This window comes from Thermobia domestica, chromosome 13, assembly GCF_964235325.1.
Source record: "Thermobia domestica chromosome 13, izTheDome1.hap1.1, whole genome shotgun sequence".
Taxonomy (NCBI): domain Eukaryota; kingdom Metazoa; phylum Arthropoda; class Insecta; order Zygentoma; family Lepismatidae; genus Thermobia; species Thermobia domestica.
The window spans coordinates 102,823,252-102,839,754 of NC_137466.1; the positions used below are offsets into that span (position 1 = coordinate 102,823,252).

The 16,503-nt window shown below is 34.6% G+C and overlaps 1 protein-coding gene across 1 annotated transcript in view; it reads left to right on the forward strand.

The window, feature by feature from the left end:
* LOC145668403 (cytoplasmic dynein 2 intermediate chain 1) overlaps nucleotides 1-16,503 on the forward strand; it is an 84,668-nt gene that overhangs the window by 34,912 nt on the left and 33,253 nt on the right. Inside the window, exons 12-15 of the mRNA XM_081736203.1 lie at nucleotides 3,601-3,713; nucleotides 6,913-7,073; nucleotides 12,399-12,553; nucleotides 14,664-14,722. Coding sequence (XP_081592329.1) covers nucleotides 3,601-3,713; nucleotides 6,913-7,073; nucleotides 12,399-12,553; nucleotides 14,664-14,722 — 488 coding nt within the window. The remainder of the gene's footprint in view (nucleotides 1-3,600; nucleotides 3,714-6,912; nucleotides 7,074-12,398; nucleotides 12,554-14,663; nucleotides 14,723-16,503) is intronic.

The following is a 16,503-nucleotide window of genomic DNA, read 5'->3' on the forward strand; positions in this document are numbered from 1 at the left end:
GGAAGACATCATGCATGATTGCTGTCATAATTCTAGCTCATCGTCAATATTACCACTCTTATATAGAACAAGATGAAAAGATAATCCAGACCCATCTTCGAGCCACATTAGATAAACCACATAATTTTATAAAGAAGCAGCTTTCAATGCTTGCAGTTGGTGATTGGGAATTCAGGAGAAAGTTTGGTAAACTGAAACACATAGATTGATGAATGCATTCTATTTAACTTCCGTATTTTTTTTTCTTTCTTTATTAGAGGTCTAAGACCTTAATACTTTGAATGTTGGAGATTAATTGTCGAATATTGCTTAACTTCTTGGACAATCACAGGTAAAAGTTCTGCATATCGTAAAGTCACCATGATTTGTTTCATTCGCATCGCTTCGCCAGTGAGTTTATAATGCCTTTACGACACCAACACGAAAACTTGCCAGTACTTTTGTTTTAAGAAAATGTGAGTTGGGGATGGTGTAAAGGACGTGACAGATAACTGGTTCTTTTAGTAAAGCGATCAAATTGCGTATGTAAACACTTCACCATGTGAAAAAAAAAAAAAAAAAAAAAAAAAAAAAAAAGCTGGCCGTTAGATTAAGATGTAAACATGTTCTTTTACTGCGTCTAGTATTTAATGTACTATAAACTGTATTGTTTCGTGTACGGAAAGACCTTTAAAAGAAGAGGGTTCTAGTACAAGGAAGGTGTCGTATTACGGGGTATCTACTGGTACTTGAAATACTGGAAATTTGTATCGATATTGGAAATACTAAAAGCCTACTGTAAGTTATTGTGTAATACTGAAAAGATACACAGTCACTTTCTTCTGTGCTCTGAGGCTTTCCTATTTGTGTCAGCACTACTTCCTTTTTTCGTACTGAAGTGCCTATTTGACTTCTCATCTACTTCTTTCATCTTTGAACATTATACATGCTGCTCTTTGATATTTGTAATTAATTGGTCTTCTACTTAATAATGTTTTCTGTACCAAATGTAATACGAATATTTAAAAAAAAAAAAAAGTCTAAATATATGTAATACGGCGAACCAGATGAAGAAAGGGCTGCAAACACTTACTCCTCTGTTTTTTTTTTTTTTTTCTTTCTTCGATTTTAACCGACTGCTTGCTGTGCATTCTTTCTATTAAAATATTGAAGAAGGAGACTGCTTTTTCAACATATTTTACATACTGTTAAATATTACATCATACTGCGCAGCAAGAAAAGAAGAAAAATTACAAATTTCTCATAGTTCACACACACACACACACAGAAAAAGAATTTTTCTTGGAGGAGAGGGAGAAAAACTATAATTGTCCTTGGTCTACGAAAAATAGGATAAATACTCTGAGAGTGATTTTCACAATGTGTTTACTTCTAAATGAGCAAATTTGCTCCTTAGAGGGGAAGGGTGAAATTACTCAAAATTTTACAGCACTGACTAAAAAAAAAAAAAAATAAAAAAAAAAACGCAAGTACAGAGATTTGAAACCATAAATCTTCCACCATGTGCAGTGGAGTAATTATCAGCGCCTGGAGCTCACATGTAATTGAGTAATCAAGGGGATGATCGGGGATAAAAGCTGACAAATCTCCCTTGCATCTTATATATTACCAAATTATGCTTGGAAATACATAAATCAAACTCTGCACTTAGAAAATGTAGAAAATAGACCAAAATGGTGAAGGGTAAAAAGGAGTGGAATAGCGAGAAGAAATTCACTTTAGGATACGGAAAACGAGCACAGTACTTTTAATGTGCGTCGATCATTAGTGCTTTCTCGGAGACGTGGAAGATGGAGATGTGGCTATGGCTGAATGGACGGGTCTCAAACATAGACGATACAATTGCAGACGTGTTCCATGGTGCGTAAGTGATTCATACAGTCAGCAGTCTAGGAGCGACAAAATAGTGCTCTGTTGAATATGAATCTGGTTTGAACCTGTATTAGAGATGATTGCTTCTGCGGTGTTGTATCTCAACGAAGATTAGCAACGGTTCCTCAGCCGGGAGACAATCTCTTGGCTTCATGGATGGAAGCATTGACCTGAGTACCTCATTAGAATTCTAACCACAATCAGCCACACCTGCTCTTATTGATTGGTTTTGTTCAGATTATCGATGTGAAGTGGGACGTTCAATTAGCTTTCAGAGGTACACTCATGTCCAAAATTATTGTCGCATGACTATAAATATGTTGTTCTAGTAATATAATTTGATAACAAATTCGCCCGGTATTTCTTATAATGTTAGTATGTGTATAATCGGCAAAGACAAGTATGTGGTAAATTTCATGTCAAAAGAGCAGTAAATAAAAACAATGAAAGGAAAATAAAATTTTCTTGTCCATTTAGTTACATTTTATTTTACTCATTATGATTTTCGTATTTATAATTCTTTTCCTATGAAATTTACCACAAATATACATTTCCTGATTATACACATAGTATCAGTATTAAAAGTACTCTGCAAAATAATTATCAAATTATATTCTTATAAGAAGACAGTTATAGATATGCGACAATAATTTTGGACATGAGTGTACATGTCCAAGGAGACTAGACGGGTTTCAATGGAACACGGTAACTGTGGAAAAGGACTGAGTCTGTCATTTTATTTCTAATATTTTACTAGCTGATGAAATGAGGAAAGTGATTCTACGTATGCGTTGGCTGTCTGAATATAGCATTGATAAAAAGTTTTTTAAGAATGGTCGTTTTAAATTGAATGAGTAAATGTTTCCAATGTTCTTGATAAATAATTAAATATCCAAATGAACCAGATTCCGGGGACAATCGGATAACTTCACAATACAATTATATGTGACACTTTTTTTTTTCACTGTAGTGTACTGAAAATTTTTCTAGCACGATATTGGAAATATCCAGGTCAATTCCAGTAGACAGCCTGTGCTATTTTTTTTTTTTTTTTTTTTTGTTTGTTTGTTTTGATGATACACAAAGTGTGAAAAAGTGCGTGACTGGACCAGGATCCTTGGCGTACCGTGCCGATGCCATACATTGGCATAGTATTACGTCGAGGATCCCAGGTTCGAGTCCTGGTCCTCCAGTCATATACTCTTTCACTCTTTGTATGTCATTGAATTCTCACTTATATACTGTACAAACTTGTGTGTTCGAAATTGGTTGTATCCTCCATTCTTTAATATAAAGTGTTTTTTTGGTACCTCATCATTGTTTATCATGCACACGAAATAGTACAAGATAAAATTCTCAAAAGAGAGATGAACTGCACATGAGTTTTCCAGATCTGCTGAGAAAGGTGTCAGGGAAAGCCCAAACAGTACAATTAATGCTACGTTAAATAAAATAAAAGACGTAGTAAATAGAAGAGTACGTTTACAAGTTATGAAAATGCTTAAATTCATGTTCTTACATATTTATACCCGTCACGTTGCTTACTGTCATCCTGTTCTTGTTGTCTTGTTTATATATGACCATTTCTAGTGGTTTCAGACGACAGGTTTTCGCAATTGATTTTTATATTTCCTTTTGATATATAAAATAATCTGTTTATTTGTAGGCATAAAAAAATAAGTTTTCTAAATAGTGTCAGTGAGGTAATAGTTATTTCTTTTTTTATAGCTGAAGTCCTGAAATCTGAAGGACATCTAGGACCAGTGATAGCCATACAGTCTCTTACTAGTTCCAAAGATAGTTCAAATTCCAATAAAGGAAGCGATGTCATGTCATTGCAGGTATAATCGTCCTATATTAGAAATTTTAAATTTATAATAACCATTAATCGAAGCTATAATTTGAATTGAAATACTATTACAACATATGTGTTTGGTACCGCAATCCAAAGTAATAAATTTTATTTCTCTAACCACTGCTCGTTATTCGATTCAAAGTTCTATATCTTACGATAATTTATATCATTCTGTAAATGAGTGGTCTTTGATTGAATATGTAATTCGATTTTCAAGAAAGTTAGTTGATACGTGTGTAATAATTAGGTATTGCAATAAGAAGAGCCAGCTTTAAATTAATTGATACATTGCACAGATAAGAGGAACAATTCAGACCATTGTACTGTATGAACAATAAAAATACTATATTGGCCTGAATATAAGATTTTTTGTTTATTTTTTTTTTTTTTTTTTTAAGAAAAAATCGAGATAATGTTTATTTTATATCATTCGTCTTATACTGGATTGCTAAGTGTGTAGTGAGAATTACCACATGTAAAGTTCCCACGGCCAAACATTCCACTGACACAGGGGCTATTGCAACGAAGTTGATTCAGTTCAAGGGTAGTCTTTCTTCATGGACTTCTTCAAAAAATTGGGCAATATTGCTATTGGTATACTTACTAGCTCATTCTTGTCTGTGTATTGTAGACAGCAATGAGTGACAATATTTTAATCGCTTCTTCACATTTTATAATTCATTTCTTTGCTTTTGTTATTTACGTTTATCTAATTGAGTCTTATGCCTACCTTCTGTCGTTAGCAAGGACTTTAAAAAGCATCAATACTTGACAGTCTTGGGATACAAACCAAGTAATCCCTCTCTCAAATTTTGTTGCATATAAATTTTCAAATCCAAATGACTCTCAGCGAAGTATCAACAGTTATGGATTTGATCTTGAGATAACAGGATAACCAAAATTTCAGTCAAAGAAATCAAACGTTTGTATAGAATATATACAATATGACGGAAAAAAATAAGGAAAAGCTAATTTTAAAAATTCCGAAATTAAATCGAAAACGAAAAGAAAGAAAAACATAGAGATGAAATTACACCTCAGGGCAATACTAGTGTTTAGTGTTACTTTTCAGACAGAAACATGTATTAATGATCTGACTTCTTGTCTGTATTAGAGAACTGCATGTCGTGTAATAATACGTGCAAGTGAATATCGGGGTAATTACTCAAGCCACAATTACTAAATTTTTGTATTTTGAATTTAAATTTCCAATCTATTCTTCTACAGTATTAAGTCTCATGTTATCAATACATTTCAGCTCCCTATTGTTTTTGTATGTAAATGTTGTATAATTAGCTCTGCCGTTCAGATGGGCTAAAACATCTATACATTCACATACATACATCTAGAAATAATTAGTAAAATTCCATATTTTTGAAATGCTTTAGGTAATGACAACAACGCGTCACTAAAACACCACACATGGGTCGCTTATAACTTGTTAGGAGCCTTGTGGTCGTCGGAAGATGCCTTGCTTGAGTACAAAGACAGTCGGATTGACCGCGGCCAAGTTAGCTATTAGCAGAAATTAGTTGTTGTCTTCGTTTCTACTGGCTTTATGCTATTTCGTGTTAATCATTTCACTAAATTTTGAAGCTCAATGAACTTGAGGGTAGATACTCTTAAAAAGCGAGAAGCGAGCGCACTGCATCGGTAGAACAACGGATATTTTCCTGTTAATTTTACCTGCGGTTTACAGAATATCTTGCAGGCGAGAAATGAAAGAATATAAAAAGTAATAAGATATTTCTTTTATGAAGAAGTAATGTAAAATAAAAGCAGTATAAACATCTCTCTCGTAATTTGTTGATGATGATACTGGAGATCCGTATATATGCCGTTTTTATTTTACTTTATGATGTATATTCCTGTATAGAAACTTCTTCTCTTCAGTTATATCGTTCCTTACACGCTTCATAGCTGTTGTATTAATAGCCTATCACCGCTTTGTAATAATCTATATAATAAAAATGAATATGAGTTTCTGTCTGATCGCATCACCACTGAATCAATTAAAATTATACCAACTAAAATTATAGCGTGATTATCAATCTTAGCCCCCACCAAGGATCATATATTAAAATTATGAAAATGCATATCCTAATGGGGGAGCGAGATCGTCATAATTTATGCAATAATTGAACATCTCACAAGCCCATTGAGTTAAAAAGATAAAACTCGGTATATAAGCTTTTCATTAAAATTTAACGTACCACTTTTTGATAATTACCGTTTTAAGGGGAAAGTTAGAGGTCATAATTTATGCGAGTATTTCAGTGACATGTAGAAATAATCGATAACGACCGATATTAGTGTCCAGTCCATAGTTTACGGAATTGCTGAGATGAATAGTGATACTCACGATGTCGTGTAGGTGCAAATTCAACCCCATCGACATGAATCCGACATATGTTTTCGGATGTTTTCAAAAAAGTGGCCTTGTAGTGGCCAAACGGTCAGTGATTGCTGGTTGTACCCATTGATTTTTTCTTCTCAGGATCATAATATATACAACATACCACGGTTTCAAGCAAGGATTGTGCGGAGTCCTTTCATGTAAATTTTCTCCAAGCATCCTAAGCTATAGGTAAGACGCGGTTTAGCCAAATACGACTCCTGAGAAACAGTAGGGTGCTTGAATGATTTTTATCCTTTTCACCATATCTATGAAACTGTCAGATGCTGAAACTTTGAAAATCTATAGCATCTTAGGAACCAAATTAGACAGGATTTCTCAAATGCGAGCCCTAAGATAAGAATGATTTTTTTTAATATCAGATTTTCGGAACTGCTGAGCGCAGAACCATGAAATTGTTTTTGTGTAATTCACTAGTATTCAATATCGAAGGCGAAAAGGAATGGAATTCAGGGAGAGGAATAAATGAAAAATATTGTCTGTGGTAACACGCAAGGGCATAGGCTAATAATAATAAACTGATAACTACACCTAAAATATAAGGGAAAACTTCCATTATTCTACGGTGGTAGTGGTAAATGGTCTTCCGTTTCTTCTATTAGTCCATTAGTCGATTAGTGATTTTGTTGTAAAAGAGGTGATTAATTGAGTAATTTTGTTTATTTTTCTGTAAATTTCATTGGATGCCTTTGTCAAATAAATGACTTCAATAAAAATTCATGATGATTACTTTTAACAAGTGGTTAACATTGTACATTTTGTGCTTTAGGTTTGCAGCATGGAAGAAGATGGTGTTATCATTATATGGACTGTGATTCAGAGTCAATTTACGGCATTAACTGCAAACTCCAATGACCTTGGCTTAGCGCCGTGGGGAAGAGTGCGTCTAGTTCATAGTTCTGTTATTTCGTTGAAAGATATTGTATTGTTGTAAGTATTTAAAATAGTAAAGGACTGTTTTTTTACGTTGTTGAAATCCTTCTCTTTCAATGGTTTCGTATGAAATATTTATGAATCGTTTTAAATTATTCTTCAAGTTATCTAATTTAGCACTTTAACCTCTGATTATTTATTTCAGTATCTATAGGGTGGCTCATCATTATATATGATGTTGTTTGAAAGACTACAAAATTACAAGAATTTTAATCTCTGTTCTCCATGGCAAGGTCCACCAATGCACTATCCAAATCCTTACATGCCTGGAGACGAACAGCAACGTTGTCACAAGCAGCTTGACGAACTTGTATTGGTATCCTGTGGAACTCTTCTGTGATAGCTTCCCGTAGCTTGGCCAAATTGCGTATGCGATGTTGATACACTTTGTTCTTCACACATAAGAAAAAGTCAAGTGGTTCCAAATCGGGAGATCGAGCTGGTCACTCCAGACCCATGTCGACCGATCCAACTGTTCAGGAAAGTTCCGTTCATCCTGTCTGGCGTACACTATCGGTTCTAAGTCCAGTGACCATTATCCCCACTCTCAGGCTATACAATGTTGCCATATCGAAACCTTTTGTCCAGAATTACAAATACTACAATCACTCAAACATCATATACATAATTATGGGTCATCCTGTACAAGATTGACTCCGGTTACAGAAATGAAAAATGTATTTTTCTACAAAGTACAAGCGGAAATAATAAAAAAAAGGAAAAATTTGAAATAGTTTTTTTTTTTTTTTTTTTTTTCACATTTGCCAGTATGTTCCTGTGTGTGTATGTGGAAATGTCTGGGAAAGGAGAAAATTCTTAAGATATATTTTTCGCTTGTGTTTGTTATTTTATTTATTCCTTCGAAATACATATAATGATTTACTTACTGAAAACTTGTCAAGACATAATCACACATTACAGGTACACTATAAGCACTTTCGCTGAAACACTTTCCTGAAGTTGGGAAGGATAAGGAGGGATAAAAGGAAAGAAAAAGAGCTGTAAAGCATCCACATGGATATCATGTTCAATACTAAATAACGTGTTCATGTGGTAGTGTTTCCTAGTTAGAGCTTCATCATGACTATATACGGTTAACGCACGCATCCTCGTTCGATTCTCGATGGGAATAACTGTTATATGGATTCTACGTTAAGTTGTAGCTCCACATTTCACATAGCTTCGATGCTAACTCCAAATCAACTGAGGTTTTCCTAGGTTGAAACTAAAGTTTGGTAGAGATAAGACGGGAGGTTAGCAAGAGTGCAGGAAAGTGAAGGAATAATAAATGAAGAGGAAAAAATTCTATAAGATAACGAAAAGTCATTCAAAATTAAAACCAGTTGAGAATGCTCCAAGAGCATTGCTAGAACGAACTTAAAAAAAATTAATTTTTCTTATTAACTTTTATAGGCTTTATACCAATTGTTCTATGTGCTTTATTATTAAACAAGTAATAATTAAATAACAATAAACAATTATTATTAAACAATTAATTTATTATTAACTCATTAAACAGTTCCTGCAATATATCTATCCATTTATAATTATATTGAGTACTAAATTTTTTCCACATGTTTTGTTTAAGAGTTCTGTTATGTTAAAATGTTCTGCGATATGTTGTTTTACGAAGACGTATGCTCAAAATGAAGGGCTCAAAATTGAAAAATTCACAAAATATCATCTCCCTATGACTTACCGTTCCCGAGAAGTGGCTCCTTAAGTTTTGGGCCAATATCTGGGAGTTGGCCAGTGGCCACCGCTTGCTATTTGTACCAAAATGTTCACCATCCTCTTAGGTGTTGATGAACACCAATATGATCTCTTTGTGAGTTACGGTTCCTGAGATATGAATCTTTAAATCTCCCGAAATCGGAACTTTTTTGGCCAATATCTCGGGAACGGAAAGAGGGATGCGAAAAATTCTGTCACTTCTTTCAGATAGTTTTGACGAATGAAGGGCTCAAAATTGAAAAATTTGTAAATAATAGACACACACGCGACTTAGAGAATTCAGTAATGAACTTTTTAAGTTCTTTGAAAAAAATCACTGAATAAATAAACAAAAAGTAATAAATATAAAGAAAAAATATAATAATAAATTCTACTATATTTTTAGCGTTTAACAGAAAGAAATGTTCGAAGATGACACATATATTAACCTATAGAACTTATTTAGCAGAACAAAATGGTATTTATAATTGTAAAAGTCCATGCTTAGTTCTCGAGAAAATGGGGGAAAACTAATTTCTTTTTAATCCTAAAAAGTGAAGCTGTACGAAAACTGTGCCACTTACTGAGATGAAACTGTTAGTAAAATATATCCTCATTCAGCTCTTCTATATGACACTAATACGATGACAGTACGTTGTGTGTAGTTAAGTTGAAAACATAATCTAATCTTTATAGAACTCAGAGCAGGGTGCAAAAGACCTCGCTGTCGACGCACCCATTCAAACTCTTTCAACCAATCAATCTTTATAGAACTCAGTACTTAATGTTTTTTTGAGATCGCTGATTTCGAATTTGATATTATTACTTGCTGAGAAAACAAAATGGCGGACTTAAAATGAAAAATAATTTAATTTCAGTAAAAATTGGTATTGACGATTTTCGATGTCGCTCAGTTCAAATTTCGTATTATTATTTTGCAAAAAAAAAAAAAAAAAAAAAAAAAAAAAAAAAAAAAAAAAAAAAGGCAATATAGTAGTCTTAAAACAAAGATAATTTTATTTGTTAAAATGGTATTGAGCGGTTTTTGGCCACTGATTTTGAATTTTAAATGAATTAGTGACAAAAGTATTTCGTTACTGCTTTCTATTGAATAGTTTTATTCATTTTACATCAAATACAAGAGAGGTGTTCAATGTGTACCGAATGTATACATTGCTGCAGAAAAATTTCGATAAAACGAAATGGGGTAGCAAATTCTTGCTTTGAATTCGTGAATTAAGATTAAAAGAAAGAGGAAAAAATTAGTGTGGGATCTCGTAGGACTTTTTCAATTTTTGCGACATTACCTGAAAACAATCAGAAATATATTGTAAATGTTTCAGTAATTTAAAAATAATACAGTTTTATTGCATGTTATTTACATAGTTGAAATTTACTTACAATGAGTCGTAAATAAATAAATAAAATAACTACAAGGACAAGAAAGTGAAATGTGATTGAAAGCTCCGTTTACTTGCGTTTTGAGCGAGATTCCGATATAACAAGTTTAACGCTCAGATTGAAATAGATTTGACGAAGTATGTGCATCTAGTCCTCAAAAACTATCGTTTCTGAGGTGAAGATACCAACCTAACTACTTAGGATGTTAAAAGTCTCCAAATTGAAACTTCGATTTAGGAAGTTTTGGCCACTTTTCTGGCTGTCAGGGCTACAGTGCGCCGTGACGATTGTCAAGCGTTCGAAAGGGCGAACTTGAGATCTGTTGAGGTAAATACAGTGACTTTTCTGTATCTGTGATAAAACTTAATAAGTTTTCTCTTTGAAAAACGAAACCGGTGAATCCGATCGCTATTGGTTGCCAAGATCTTTTCATTTGTTAGTGATAAATATTTACCCGAATATCCTATATTACCTGGGTATACAATTATTGTCTCTTCATTCATTGTCTTTTCGCTCTTCTGCACTCTTATCGACCTACTCATCCCATTAGTTTTATCTTCATCCCCTGAACTATCGTATAACTGGTGACTTTCTTACATTTTCTTAGCTGCGCTTGACCTTAAAAACTACTTCACCCTTTCAGGGCCCGTGCGCAGTCAAGATATTGTCAAGGAGCTCTCGGTCAATGCGCAGCCTAGAGATTGTGTTAAGAAGCTCTCAGAACCCAGTGCATCCAAGAAAATACACACTGATGCCTTTGAAGGTGCTGCGGCGTCTTTTATATATATATATATATATATATATATATATATATATATATATATATATATATATATATATATAATATCATATCTTCATAAGTCCTTGTAGATCTTTCTGTGGTGATGATGTTGATCTTTTTTTCGGATTACTGTTGATTTATGACATCTGTCATGTGCTGGGTGTTCTTGTTGTGATTGACTGCGTAGAATGTTGCCATCTGCAAAATATATTACAGTATAGACGCAAAATTTTAGCTGCCGTCACCTACTTATATATTGGTGTGGGTGTATGGAATAGTGAGTAATCCCTTGTTTTAGTTATAGGAGAGCACTAGCACAAATTTAATGTATGGTGCTCTCGGTGTATATTTTAATAAGAACCGCAATGATGTAGTCCGTAAGCCATTTGTTTATCTACCAACCGAACTGGCTGCTCCAACTGATCTCCAGTGGAAGCGGGTTTAGTTCTCCCATTCTGCCCTTGTCCAGGGGATGTGATATGTAAAGACAATCGTAGCTACTTTTTCCAGGTGTAGAGGCCTGGAAGTCTTAAACTTCACTTACTAACCGCCCTAGGCTACATTTGCATTCTTAACAGGGCACATGCATTTGTTTGTTTCTATGTATGTATTTTAATTAATCGACTTCTTCAGAAGATTGAAAAATCCGGCTTATCCATTTCTCGCTATAATACTGTAAAAAATCGATATCGACATTAATTTAGGAGTTCGAGTCTCGCTTTAAATTACGTGCCTTGGTGTTGGAGAATAAATTAATTAATAAAACGACAAAACATTTTTCATACCTTTTGTTTCGTATGATCTTTTAAAAATTCTGTACAGTTATTAACACAATTACTTGTAAGGTTTTTTGATAGTCGTATTGTTAGTTATAGTCTTCTAATTTTATTATCAAGTTTCTGACATTGTTTATTCAATTCATCATTCAAATTAAAACTTGTAAATACTGTGCATTGCATATTTTTTTCATGTGGTTGAATTTTGTAGTATTTGTTAGACATTGAAGAAAGGATATAATAGAAATAGGAAATAAAAAAGCCAGATTTTTTTAAAATCACTTTCATTTATAGACTATTTATGAAATTTAATGAACGCTTGAGACAAGACTTTTTCGTTTATTATATTTAGTGTGTGAAGGCACTTTATATTGTCATTTGTGAGGCAAGAAAATCAAATAAAAATGAAGATTTGAACTTGACAAGGAAAAGTAATCTTTGTACTGCAAATGTTGTCTTTAAAATTCTGGAAATAAATAGATATTCTTACAGATGAAGAACATCCAGTGTATGATGAATTACATTATACTTATAATATTTGATACTAAGTTGATATTACATTTCTGTTTGTTCGTAAAATATAAATCGATTTGTAGTTTTGGTTTATAATATCATTCTATGTTTAAAAATATTATTTCCATTGATTTTTAGGGATCAGAGTTTGAGATACAATCTCCAGTGTTCTGATCTACAAGCTAGTCCTCAAGATTCAAATCATTTGTTCGTAGCGATAAATACAGGACATATTGTTCATTGTTTAGCAAGTGGAGGAAAGCCGGTTCCTCGACTGTATAATCCAAGCTGTGGTGAGTTATTTCTGAAATGCGAGATAAAATCAATAGAAAATTATTTCAATGGCAATATATAAGCTTGAGAGAATATACTACCATGTACAAAATTCATTGCCTCCCTAGCTAATTTCTTTTATTATTTTTTGCTATGCATCTCTCTTGCCCATTACTTCATTTGAATATTATGTACTAGAATATAATAATGCTACTTTTAAATTCAATAGTTGTGTGTACATTAATCACCTTGGTAACGATTGTTTTTCATATAGAATTAATCTTCGAAATAACTTCAAGAGTGTACGGCACTATTCAGTAGTTGCTTCTAATTGATCATTTCCGACTATATATATATCTCTCTTCTTTCTTTGCCTATACTCTAAAATGTCAGAAGTTAGTATTGATAAATTCACATTACTGGAGACAGTCTTCCACTTACAAAAACTTGTTGAGTTCTAAATAGCTTAAGAGAGTCCAACTGCTGTTATTACAGCAATGGATACTTCGCACACTGAGAACTAGTGGCGAGAAATTCTAAAATGTGTGTATTAATCACAAAGTTTAATTTAAGAACAATATGTACGAGGGGCATTCAATAAGTAAAGAGACAAATTGCTATAGCTCAATAAAGATTTATTTCAATCTTTCAAAACTAAGGCTATTTTTCAATATAATCACCCTTTACAGTTATGCATTTGTCCCATCTTTCTTGCAGCTTCCTAATTCCCTTGGCGAAGAAATCTTTCGATTTAACCCGAAGCCACCTTTGCACCGCTGCCTTAACTTCCTCATTGTTAGCAAATCTTTTTCCACGTAGGGCGTCTTTGAGTGGTCCAAACAGGTAAAAATCAGATGGGGCGAGGTCTGGGCTGTAGGCAGGATGAGGTAAGACCTCCCAGCCCAATTCTTGAAGCTTATCTCGGGTCAGCTGGGCTGTATGAGGGCGGGCGTTATCGTGCTGAAGAATGACTCCTTTTGACAAGAGTCCACGGCGTTTGCTCCTGATAACTGGTTTAACTTTGTGTTCTAGCATCTCAGAATAGTATAGGCTATTGATAGTTCGCTGATCTTCAAGGAAATCGCAATAGATTGGACCCTGTGAGTCCCAAAAGATGGTCAGCAGCACTTTACCAGCGTAAGGTTGAACCTTGAATTTTTTTGCGAACTGGAGAGCTAGTGTGTTTCCACTCCATACTCTGCCTTTTGGTCTCAGGGTCGTAGTGATGGATCCAGGCCTCGTCGCAAGTCACTATTCTTTCAAGAAAAGCGTCTCCTTCAATCAAACTTCGTTGCGTTAAGGCTTGACAAATGGAAAGCCTTGATTCTTTATGAGCGTCAGTAAGCTGTCTGGGAACCCATCTGGCACACGTTTTTCTGTACTTTAAAATGTTCCTAATGACATTGTGAACAGTTCCAACACTTACTTGAACTTCCTCAGCTATCATTTCAACAGTAATTCTTCTGTTATCACGAATAAGTCCGTCAATCCTCGATTCCAACGAAGAACCAGAAACTTCCACTGGACGTCCACATCGGGGTTCATCACCTACACTTGTTCGGCCACTTTTCAACCGATCAACCCACTTGTACACATTCGCACGGTTCATACAATTGTTACCGTACTGTCTCAACATTCGAGAAAAAATTTCACTTGGTTTTACACCTTCTGCGATTAAAAACCTAATGAATGAGCGCTGTTCTTCTAAGGTGCAATCTTCTCGAGGACTTGCCATGATGAATTGATATTTTTCGAAGTTATGTTGACATAAAATTACGAAACAGCAGATCAGAGCATATCCCAAGGTTGCCAGCTAACAACCCTGAAAAAAAAAATTGATTAGTGTTAAAAATATAGACTTTGTCTCTTTACTTATTGAATGATCCTCGTACAATATTCACACGTAAGTTACAGTCTGTAATACAAATATGCTTAAAATTGCGTCGTAATATTGTATCCTACTGACCTGAAATTGATCAACTTTGCATAAATACATGGAATAGTGAGTTTTCCTTATTATAATATAGTGTTGTTGGTAATAGATATAAATAATAAGGTCATCATGGATATTACTAGATGTACAACATTATATGCGCGGTATAGTAAACAGATATTTTGTTCTCTTTTCAGATTCATTTGCATTAGCGAAATGCATCGAATTTTGCCCGTTTCAGCGTCCATATTTCTTGGTAAGTATATCTAAGAGCACCAAAATGAAGTATAAAATAATTTGTGTATAGATTTCCTTTCACTGATAAACGAAAAAAAAAAAGAAATTTGAATTTAATTTAAGAAAGTTCTTACCAAACTTCATGTAATAGTGAAGTATGTGGTAATAAAGTACGTGCTAAGTAATGGATCTGCTTATTAATCGAAATAATGGAATAAATGCATATACTGCTTTCTTCGCTCCCAGTGGAACTTGGTGAAGATGAGCCAATGAATAATGAATATATAAGTGGAATTTAAAAAAAAGTACGAATAGATGAAAATTGAGTATAGGCGACATTGATCTACTAGAGTTGTGAATGTGCTTAATTTTGGCGAATTTTTGAGATAGTTTATTGTTCAAAACACTAGTGTAAGTTTATCTCAAACGAGCCAAATTTTAAGCCTAAATTAAAACTCAATTTCGGCTTAACTTTATTATACTATTCGTGTTGTCACTTTTTGTCATCAACCCCGAATTAAAATGGTTTTAAGATCATAAAACATAAATAAGTAAACATACCTAAGTGTGTACCCAAGGAAGCGAAAGAAGGATAATTTATTATAAGAAAGTACCCGAAACGAGAAACAGTACGGATGTGCAAAAAGAATAATATAATTTCCAAGCTTTTCTTTATTTCAATGAAGATGCGTGTGTAGTGAGTTGCCATATTAAAGATACAGAGGTTGATTCATTTATGTTAAGCCGAAGTCAATGTACAACTGTACATTGCAACCCGTTCGCGCAACCCATTTGCGTGAGATTACCACGAGGAAGTAACAATATCATTAGGCTTGCAGTTGAACAGTGTAGTCGAGCGTAGTCTGATGCCGGCGGAACGACAGATTTTTGGAAGGGTTCATTGTGGTCCTTTCTGGCGCTAAGTCACGGTATCACGCATCGTAGTAATAGGTCAAGCGCGTAATTTTTGTGTAAGTCTTGCCACTGTTAATCGTATTATACGAAATACATGGCACAGAGTTCTGGGCCCACCACACCAACACGAGCAGCTGGAAACTGGCCTCCCGTGAAGAGGACCCAGCATGTATTGCGTGTGGTTTGGCGTATAGCAACCTCCGAAAATTCTCATACACAGTGTGCGACTGACCAGCAAATGTTGCACATCGCAGGCGACAATCAACCACGCCACTCATAGGGATTTACGCCTCACGGTTGTTCTCTGAGCAGTGTGCATACCCTGAAACCGTATCATGTGGCGGAGCAAAAAAGGAACTGCAGAAAACTGTATGAACCTCATCTCACGGGTGATCGATGGAAGTTTATTGTTATCCTGATGAGGCGTAGATTTTACCTCACATACTGTGATTAAGTTCATGCCATTACATACAGACCTGTTGATGCCAAGGGCTGAAGCACATTCTTCCGCCAGTTCGCAGAGAGTTCCCTTAAAGGGTTCATTATTGTGGTCAGTTTCTCGTACAGGAGCAAATTCCGCTTCGAAAGGCGGAGCGAAACGTCAAAATCAATGCTGCGTACTACCAGACACAGGTCCCGACTGAAATGTACCAGCATAAAATACCAGCATTGTGCTGAGATGTGAACTAGGTTGAACTACACCAAGACAAGGCATCTAGCCTCACAGCGAAAACATCGCTGAAGTTCTATCGCCGTATGGAATAGGAAACGGAAATTTCGGCAATTCCCTTCTCTGACACACTTGTCAAAAGTCCAGTTCCCAGCCCAATGGATTCTCGTCTTTTTAGACTCCTCAATCGGCGACTGTCCCGTCATCGAGTCCGC